This window comes from Nothoprocta perdicaria, unplaced genomic scaffold (assembly GCF_003342845.1).
Source record: "Nothoprocta perdicaria isolate Ctin4 unplaced genomic scaffold, notPer1 scaffold_218, whole genome shotgun sequence".
Classification (NCBI taxonomy): domain Eukaryota; kingdom Metazoa; phylum Chordata; class Aves; order Tinamiformes; family Tinamidae; genus Nothoprocta; species Nothoprocta perdicaria.
Window position 1 is genome coordinate 459209 of NW_020455399.1, and position 9402 is coordinate 468610.

The 9402-nt window shown below is 68.8% G+C and overlaps 2 protein-coding genes across 2 annotated transcripts in view; one reads left to right on the forward strand and one right to left on the reverse strand.

The window, feature by feature from the left end:
- Positions 1 to 1050: 1050 nt before the first annotated feature.
- On the forward strand, positions 1051 to 2312 carry PRSS57 (serine protease 57). Its single transcript, XM_026038774.1, has 4 exons — positions 1051 to 1160; positions 1334 to 1478; positions 1823 to 2083; positions 2151 to 2312. Exons 1-4 carry the CDS (start codon positions 1066 to 1068, stop codon positions 2310 to 2312), a joined length of 663 nt encoding a protein of 220 aa, XP_025894559.1. The 5' UTR covers positions 1051 to 1065.
- Positions 2313 to 3939: 1627 nt separating this feature from the next.
- The window catches only part of FSTL3 (follistatin like 3), a 7126-nt gene continuing 1663 nt past the window's right edge, over positions 3940 to 9402 (reverse strand). Inside the window, exons 2-5 of the mRNA XM_026038775.1 lie at positions 7238 to 7423; positions 5596 to 5811; positions 4602 to 4829; positions 3940 to 4140 (exon numbers count right to left, since the gene is read on the reverse strand). Of these exons, the coding sequence (XP_025894560.1) occupies positions 4088 to 4140; positions 4602 to 4829; positions 5596 to 5811; positions 7238 to 7423 (683 nt within the window). The 3' untranslated portion in view covers positions 3940 to 4087. The remainder of the gene's footprint in view (positions 4141 to 4601; positions 4830 to 5595; positions 5812 to 7237; positions 7424 to 9402) is intronic.

The following is a 9402-nucleotide window of genomic DNA, read 5'->3' on the forward strand; positions in this document are numbered from 1 at the left end:
GCGGGGCCGCCCCCACGGCCGCCTCCCCTGCCCCGAGCGAGGCGCCGCCTCGGGCCCCGCCGCATCCCGGGCAGCGCAGAGGGGCCGAGACACCCGGGAACGCGAGGCTGGAGCCTCGGCTGTCCGCGGATCCCACGCGGCAGCCTCCTCCTCCTCGCACGGCGCAGCGGGGTCTCCTGCGTGCCGGGACCCCTACAACGCCTGGGCCGCCCCGGGATGGAGTCAAGGGGAAGCGGGGCTGCAGGGCTGCCTGCTGCCCTCGCACGTTTCCCAACGCAACCGTTTCCTCCAACAAACGGCCACAGGAAGCCTGGACCCATCTCCAACCGCCAGAGCCATTAGGAAATCTGTCTCCAGCGCAGGAGGAGCAGGGCCGGCACCACGGGGAGCCCCTGATCCCAGTGCGCCCGTGCAGCCCTGCTCCTGCACCAGGATGGAGCTGAGACCGAAGTGGCCCCCCTCACAGGCAGCGCTGCAGCCACCGGCCAGCGCAGCGGGACGGGCAGGTTGGAGGCTGCGCAGCCCGGCGTGACCCGCTGCCCTCCTGCACGGCGGCACCGGTGGGCATGAGGGCAGCGCAGGTGCGGGAGCTGCTCTGCTCCCTCCTTCTTCCCTCCATCTCCTCTGCAGTGCGGAGGGCCCTGGCACGACGGTGCCTGCGATCCCCAGGGCCAGGAGCCCCTTCCCGCCAGCCCCACCGCGGGGCTAGCCCCGTGGAGCAGTTGCACAAGGCAGCACTGGAGGAGGAAGAGGAGGGAGGCTGTGTGTCTGCAGCGCCCACGGTTACTTAACCCTCTTGCCGTGCAGCCCTGGCAAGACAAGGGCTCGGCAGCACCATGGCCGCAGAGGGGCTGCTCGTGCTCAGCCTGGCGGGCTCCGCGCTGCTCCTGGCCCTGGCACCCGCAGGTAACGGTGTGGGGAGCTGGGAACGGTCCCAGCTCTGCGGCGGCCGGGACGGCCCGGCTGGGCTGCTCTGACCCTCGGTGACGCTGCCTGCGCACACCAGGCTCCGAGGGCGGCCGGATCATCGGGGGGGTGGCAGCAGTGCCGCACTCGCGGCCCTACATGGCCTCCATCCAGCTGGACGGGCAGCACGTGTGCGGCGGCTTCCTCGTGTGGCCCAAGTGGGTGATGACCGCAGCCCACTGCCTCATCCCCAGGTGAGTGGGACCCTCGGGGCCCGGGGACCACCGGCTCCACCAGCCCCGTCCCTTCCCCTGCCCATGGAGGGTCCAAAGTGCCAAGCTGGGGTGCCCTGGGCAGCTGCCGGGTCAGGGCCGTCCCGTCCCTGGCGCGGGGTCCCGCGGCGCTGAGGGCCGCTCGCCGGGCGCAGGCGCAGCCCCTCGGTGCGCGTGGTGCTGGGCGCGCACCAGCTGGAGGAGCCCGAGCCCTCGCAGCAGGTGTTCGGCGTCGCCGAGTCCATCGCGCACCCGCGCTACGACCCGCGCTCCGTGGACAACGACATCCGCCTGCTGCGCGTGAGTGCCGCCCGCGCGGGGCCGGGGACGCCGGGGATGCCGGGGATGCCTGGCCGTGGTGCCGGGGCCTCGCGGGCGTCCTGCGCCCCGCGTGCCGGAGCCGGCCCAGCCAACACTAGGTGTCAGTGCTTCTCCGGGGAAGCGCTGCGGCCCCGGGGCCGCGGCGAGGCGGACAGGGACAGACGGACCCGGACACCGGCTGCGGCCCCACGGGGCTGGGGAGGGGTGCACAGCCCCTGGCACTGGGACAAGGCCTGGGGGCGGGATGTGCGCAGGGCTCAGAGGGGACAGAGGGGACAAGAGGGGCCAGTGGGCAGCCACAGAGCCCGCCGGTGCCTGCGCAGCTCAACGGCTCGGCCACGCTGAACACGCACGTGAAGCGGATCCGCCTGCCCCCGCCGCGCGTCGACCTCCAGCCGGGCACCGTGTGCTCCGTGGCGGGCTGGGGGGACACGTCCAACTACGGCGAGCAGCCCCGCAGCCTCATGGAGACGCGCACGATGGTGGTGAAGCGCAGCCTGTGCCGCACGCTGTGGCGGGGCCGCGTCTCGGCCAACATGCTGTGCGCGAGCAGCCCCAACACGACGCTGCAGGGCGTCTGCGCGGTGAGCGCCCGCAGCCCCGCGCGCCCCGCGCGCCCCACGGGCCCCCGCCGCCACCCCCGCCTTGCAGGGCGACTCCGGGGGACCCCTTGTCTTCAAGGCCAAGGTCTACGGCATCGTCTCCTTCTCCGGGGAGAGGTGCGGCGATCGGCGCCACCCCGACATCTACACCAAGGTCTCCAACTACGTGGGCTGGGTGCTGCGCACGGCGAGAGGGCGGCGCCGGCACTAGTGGGCTTGGGGACACGGTGGGACCAGGACGCCTGGGCCCCTGCCGCTGTCTCTGCCCCTCAGTGCTGCCCTCCGGCCTCCACGTCCCCAGAGCAGCAGGGGGTTTGGGGCCGACCCCTGCCCAGGAGCTGCTCCGAGGGGCCCTGCTCCCTCCGACGGCTCCACGGTGGCCTCAATAAAGCCTCTGTGAGTCCTTGTATCTGCTCCACTCGCCTCCTGTCCCATCCCATCCATCCCAAACCGTCCACCCCTGCTTGGTCCCATTCCTTCCCGTCCCATCCCATCCTTTCCCATCTCATTTATCTCATCCCAACCCATCTCATCCCATCTATCCCATCCCGAGCTGATGGGGAAAAGGGGGTATCGCGGCAGGCACCGTTGGAAACTCAGCCAGATCGCAGGGCTCCCGGTGTCTCTCCCGCCTCCCTGTGTCTGCCCCGCGGGCGAGGAGCAGCCCCGGCCCCGCGGGAGGAGCCGCAGCATCCCGGGACTGGCCGTCCCGCGCAGCCGGGCAGAGCTGCGGCCCCCCCGGCACCGCCAGCCCGGGGAGCTGGCGCGTCCCGGCTTGTCCCGGACCACCCAGGCTCTGTCGGGAAGGAGGCGCCTGACTCCCGGCCGCGGCTTGGAGGCGGCTGCCGCAGGAGCGCGCCGGGATGCAGCCCCTTCCCTGGGGACACGGCGCAAACGGGACGCTGCAAGGGGAGGAAGGTGCCACCCGCGGCCGTGCCGGGTCCCCACCGCACACCAGGACTCCCTTAGCCGCGGGAATTGCTCCATGTGCGGCACCGACCGGGAAGCTCCCTCTCCACCATCACCCACCACCGTCCTGGGCTGCAGCCACCGCCGCTCGTGTAGGGCTGTGACGGGCACCGTGTGGGTGACGCGGCCCAGGGACACGCACCTGCGCCGGGAATCAGAGCACACGCATGCAAAAATAGAAAATAGGGTATTTTTATATATATTATATATAACATATATGGTATTTATATAAAGGCAACAGGTCTTTTTTGGTATCAGAGATGAGATGGTATTTACACAGGTTGCAAAGCACACACTAAAATAGAGGAGTAAAAATAAATACAAAGAGTGCGGACGGAGCAGGAGTGTGGGGAGCTCCGAGGCCACAGGAGCGACAGATGCTCAGGACAGGTCTCAGGGCCCAGAGCAGATCCCAAATCCTGGGCAGGTCCCAAATCCCAGGCAGGTCCCAAGCTGGCAGCCCTGCAGGGTCCCGCTCCCTCCCCGCAGCGGCGATGCCCATGAGCCAATTATGAATGTGCCTGGGAAAACCTCCACTAAACCAGTTTCAAAATATATATGTTCAAATTTTAGGGAAAAAAATAACATACATACATGTATATTTATAAAAATATATCTCTCTGTCTGCAAGCCGGTGCAGCCTGGGCTGCGTCGCTGCTGCTGGCAGCCGAATCCCTCCAGTGAAAGATAAAGCTCCGATTCCCCCAGACGCCGCGGTCCCGGCCAGGAACGTCAGCAGCGCACGGAGGATTCCGGCCAAGACGCGGAGGGCCGGGAACGGCGGCCAAGGACACGGGCGCCGCGGGGCCGCGCGCGGGGCTCGCGCTCCCCAGCGCCGGCGACAGCGCCCGGCTTCGCTCCCGGCCAGCAGAGCCGGGCATCTGGCCCCTGCAACTGCCTAGCATAGACGGCTATAAATAGGGATCTCTTTATCTTAATAAATATCCGGTATATGGTTTGTACAGTATACACATAATGCCCTTGTCTCCCGGGTCTGGCCTGCTGGCAGGCAGGGATTCACACGTAGTTTTCCTCAGCGTTGTCCGTCTCCAGGGAGAACTTCGCTGCAGCTGGGATGGGGAACGAGAAAGGGGAAGAGCAGAGAGGCTGAGCAGGCGGGCAGGCTCCAGGACCTCCACTGGAGCATCCCGTCCCATCCCGACCCATCCCAGAGCATCCCATCCCATCCTAGAGCATCCCATTCCATCCCAGAGCATCCCATTCCATCATCGGTATTGGAGGATCCCAGCCCAGTGCATCCCACCATAGACCCTCCATCCCATCCGGGTCCATTCCACCCTACGGCATCCTGTCCCATCCCAGCGCACCCTGTCCCATCCCATCTCATCCCATCCCGATGCATCCCGCCCTAGAACATCCCATTGCATCATGATTGAAGGATCCCATCCCAGTGCATCCCACCACAGACCATCCCATTGCACGCGAGTCCATTCCACCCTGAGGCTCCCCATCCCGTCCCGTCCCCGCGCACCCCGTCCCATCCGCTGCCCTCCCGCGCGGCGGCGCGCACCGGAGCAGCTCCCGTAGTGGCGCACGCCGATGGAGCGGCCCAGGTGGCAGGTGGCGCGGCGCAGGTGGCAGGCGGAGGGGTAGGTGACGTTGTTGTTGCCGCAGAGCGCGCGGTCCAGGCCGCCGGGCTCGGGGCAGGGCGCCGTGCGGCACACGACGCAGTGCGCGCTGCCCGTCTGGTCCACCACGCACGTGTGGGTGCCGGGACACACCACGCTGGAGCAGGACTCTGCGGGCACAGGCGGCCGCGGGGGTCGGTGCCCGGCGCTCCGGGGCCCTTCCCGGCACGGAAAGCAGGGACGAGAGGGGCCGAAGCTCAGCGGGGTCCCGGCTCCACCCAGCGCCACCATTCCCGGGGCCGGAGCCAGCGGGATCCGTGTGCCGGGCCTGGCTGCGTCCCGTGCAGGTGCCTTGGCTGCGCAGCCGGCACGGAGAGCGCTGCAGCCGGCCCGGAGCCGCGGGTGCCAGCACAGGGGCACGGGCCCCACCGCGGAGCCCCCGCGGGGCCAGGAGCCTCCCGGACCGGCCAGCCGGAGCCTCGCGCCGCTCCTGAGGCCGTAAACACGTCCCGGAGCCTCCCCTCCTCCTCCCGCACTCTCCTCCTGGACTGGAAGGAGACTTGGCGCCCGCAATTCCCAGCTCGCAACTCACATTTCTTGCCCCAAATCTTACTGTGCAGTCCAGGGCCTGACAGGCAAAGCATTTCAGAGAGAAGGGCTGGCAAAAATAACCATAATAATCCTGACAGCTCTTGGCAGGGCGGGAGGATTACTGCTTTCTTTAGCAAAACAACAGAAAAAGGGGCTTGATGCCTGGGAGCGACATTTTACGGACTGTTGTTCCTGAGCCCACGGCAAGCCGGGGACTCGGCCACATTGGGGAGTTGCTGCGCCCCAGAGCCGCCCAAGCCGCGGGATTAGGGGGGTGCAAAGCTCCCGGTGTGCCATGTGGGGGTGAAACGGGGCGCAGGGCTCCCGGCGCGGGCGGGCACCTACTTTTGCACTTGCCCTGGTACATGACGTGCAGGTCGGGGTGGTCGCGGCAGCGCGCGGTGAGCAGCTCGCACTCGTCGCGGTACGTGACGCCGTCGGAGCCGCACACCTGCAGCTTGCGGGGCAGGCGCGAGCAGTCGGGCGCGCAGGCGCAGTGCGGGCGGCCGTGCCGCATGCGGCACTCCTTGCCGGGGCCGCACACCACCCCCTCGCAGCTCTCTGCGGACACAGGGCGCGCGGTGAGCGCCGCGCTGGACCCGCTCCGCGCCCGACGCGGACCCGCGTCCAGCACGGCCCCGCCGCAGCGCCGGCCTCTCCCCCGCTCCGCTAGCACAGCTCTCCGTATCTGTTTTTTGGAAGGAGACGTTTCTCTCTCTTATGCAATGGAAAATCCATCCGGGAAAGGCCCCAGCTCCTCCCCAGCCGCGGGGCCGCGGCGAGGCCGCGCGTGCACAATACCCAGCCCTGTTTCGCTCCGGGCCTCCGTGACCGGAGCGGGTCACGGCCGAAGGAGACAGATGGCCACATTGTCCCCCTCCGGCTGCCCCCGTCCTGCTGCCATCCCAGAGGGGCATCAGACATCCCAAAGCCCCAGGGATCCGCAGGGATCCGCAGCTCTGTGGGGATCACGGGATGTGGGAGAGCGCCAGGGTGCTGGGGACCGTGAGCGGGGCCTGGGGAGGAAGTGGGACGGGATGGAGAGAAGGCTCTGGATGGGGATTAACCCCAGGTGGGAGGGATTCCCGTGGGCTGGGCACAGGGGGATCTGGAGAGCAGGAAGGGGGAAATTCCCCAGGGACTGTGAGGGGCAGGAGGGGAAATTCCCTGTGTGCTGGCCTAGTGTTCCCATGGGGAGAGTCCCTGCTGGGAGACGGCCTCTTTCCTGCTCCCTTCCCGATTTGCATAGCTGGGACCTGCCCTTGCAGAGGGAGCAGGAGCAGCAGGACCAGCTCCCGGCGAGGGCAGCAGCAGAGCAGGATGGAGGCAGCCGGATCCGGCTGCGCGGGGCCACACGGACCCTTCCGCGGGACCCAGCGCCGAGCCCAGCTCATCCCAACCGCTCCCGCTGCAGGACGTCGTGTCCCGGCAGCCGGAGCCAGGAACACGGCCTCCCCGCGGAGGAGCCCCCGGGGCCGCCCCACAGCCCTTCCCGAGGCCTCCGGATCACAGGGGATCAGAGCAGCCCCAGCTCCATCTGCCCGGGAGCGGAGCCGACGTGCCGGGGCTCCGGCCAGCCCCGGGACGGGATCAGAGCGGCTGCGGGACAGGGGCAGCCCCTGCCCGGGCCGGGGCTGCTCAGAGCCCCGTCGGGAGCCGCGCGGAGCGCCGGGAAGAGGCTCTTGTGCCAAGTGTTTTCCCCCCTCTTTCTTTTAAGGCAAATAGCGACGTGACCTTCGGGAGCCCCCGGCCGACCCCTGCGGGCGGCAGGTCCTGGAGCGCGCGGCCCCGCCAGCGCGGCCGGGCTGCGCCCTCCCGAACATCTGGAGCGCCTGGAACGCGCAGCTGGAGCCACTCCAGCCCCGGAGCTGCCCGTTACGTAAAGCCCTTCCGCACGCGCGCGGGGAGGCGGCCGAAGGGGGAAGAAATTGGATTCTTACAAATAAAGCAGCTCCCCGCAGCCCGCGGGAGGGGATGCGGCGCTCACCTTTGCAGGGGTGGCAGCTCACCAGCCCTAGGAAGCCCAGCAGGCTGATCTTGTTGCCTGGGTAGGTGTAGTTAGACCAGGCCACGTCCACGTTGCCGTTGGCGCAGCATTCCTCCCAGGAAACGCCCGTCTTGAGGATCATGGTGCATTTGGCCTCCTTGCCCTGCTGCAGCCAGCAGATTCCACCTGCGGGAGCGCAAGGATGAGCGGGCAGCGACGCGGAGCCGCGCGCGGCGGCCGCTCCTCCCTTGGCTCTGCCCGCGGCGGGAGCCGGGACGCGGCGCGCAGGGATGGGCAGAGCCACCCGGGGCACCCGCCGCGGGGCCGGGTCGGGGCAGCGGCACCAGCAGGTCCGTCTGTCCGTCCATCCACCCGCGGGAATCCGGCACGCGGCGCCTCGGCAGGGAGCGGGACACTTGACCGGGCCCTGGGGACGGAGCCAGCTCAGCGGCATCCGATCCACTGAGTCAAAAGCCTGTTTGTTCCTTAACCCCAGGAGCGAATCATTCCTTGGCTTTTCTTTTCTTTCCCTTTCTGTGAGTGATTCCGTTGCAATTTCCGCCGCTGGTGACGTGGGTTCGGGTTGACGCTCGCCCTCGCTGCCGCCGCCGTTTGCGGCGGATGAAGGGAGGGCAGGGCCGGGCGCTGCCGCGGGGCCGGGGGCGCGAGCCCGGAGCTGCTCCGCTCGCTCGGGGCTGGGGATCCGCCCTGCTCCACATGGAGCCAGGAGCAGCCCCGGCTCGGGCTCCTCCGGCCCCGCACCCAGTTTGGGCAAGTGCACAGGGGTGCCCCATGGCCAGGGCTGGTCACGGGAACAGACCCGAGCCCACGTGCTGCTTCCAGCGCCCTCCGCATCCCGCTTGGCGCCCGGCTGCCCTCTCTGCCAGGTCCCTGCCGCCGAGCACCCTCCTGCACACACGGGTCCCTTCCTTCGCCCGCCCGCGCTCCTCCGGACCCGGTGCAGGGTCCACGCTCGGCCTGGGCGCTGCGAGTGATGCTGCGTGCGCAGCAAGCGCAGCCAAAACGAGAGCCGCGCGCCCGCGGAGCTGCGGCATCCCGCTCCGGGCTCGTCCCGGGGCATTCCCGGGAATGCCTCCACCGAGCAGAGCTGGCCACGCACCACGAGGCGCGTGGAAGCCCCCAGGGTGTCGCCAGCGTGAAGCCACTCGCTGGGAAAGCAGGAGCCCGGAGCGACGGAGCAGAGCCTGGCCGGGCCCGCGATGGAGCGGCGCCAGCCCCGGCTCCCCCGCGCGATAATGCCCAGACAGGGGCTTCGGCATCCCTGGCTACTTTAAAGCAGCTTTGCTTGCAGAACGTTTGCCAGGAGAAAGTGGGTCAGCTGCTCAAAAAATTTAAAAAAAAAAAGAAAAAATTCAAAACATACGAAGTCCCCCAGTGCTGCCACGTATAGAAACCTCCTGCCGTCACAGCAGCACCCGGGTCCCACCAACAAGGGGTTCCACCTTCCTCCGGCGCCTCGTGCCGCCAGGGAACCCCAGGGCACCCCGGCACTGGCAGGACGAGCCCTTCCTGCACCCTGCGGGCTATGACGCTCCCAGGGATGGATTTCTGCACCCAAGGGAGACAGCAGAACCCGGAGCAGCCCCTGGTCTCCCATGGGTGCAGGAGCCCCCAGGGACACCCTGCTCTGTAGCCAGGGCCTCTGGGACAGCCACCCACAAGAGTGTCCCTGTCAGGGCAGGACACTCTCCTGCCCGGCAAGCGGCTCTGGGATCCTGCTCTGTGGGTCACGCTGGCAGCCCAGCGGGTGAGACAGGGGAGCTCCGGCCAGGGGCAACACAGGGGCTCCAGCTCAGGATCCATCGGCACCAAGGGGAGAAGCAGCAAGCGCAAACCCCAGGGGCCGGAGCGGCCAAACGCGCCCCGGGGACCGCAGCACCACGGGCGCCGCTGCGGGAGACGCTGAGGCCGGAGCCCCCCGGCAGCCGCTGCAGCCCCCGTGGCCCCCGCGGTTCCCGCCAGGACAGGGCTGGCAGGGGACGGGCTCCCCATGGGAACAGGGAGCAGGCGCTTCCCGGGCTCCGCGAGACTCCTGGGCCGGGAGGGAGCCGAGACCCGCCCGCCCCATCCCGTCCCGTCCCCCCTGTCCCCGCGGTGCCGGCCGGGGCGGCGGCTCCCGGGACGGGCCGGGGCGCGCGGAGCTC

Coding starts and splice junctions, on each gene's coding strand:
- PRSS57 (XM_026038774.1), top strand. CDS start 1,066: ATGGCCTCCATCCAGCTGGACGGGCAGCACGTGTGCGGCGGCTTCCTC. Junction 1,161..1,333: donor GCCCACTGCCTCATCCCCAG/GTGAGTGGGACC, acceptor CGCCGGGCGCAG/GCGCAGCCCCTCGGTGCGCG. Junction 1,479..1,822: donor ACGACATCCGCCTGCTGCGC/GTGAGTGCCGCC, acceptor GTGCCTGCGCAG/CTCAACGGCTCGGCCACGCT.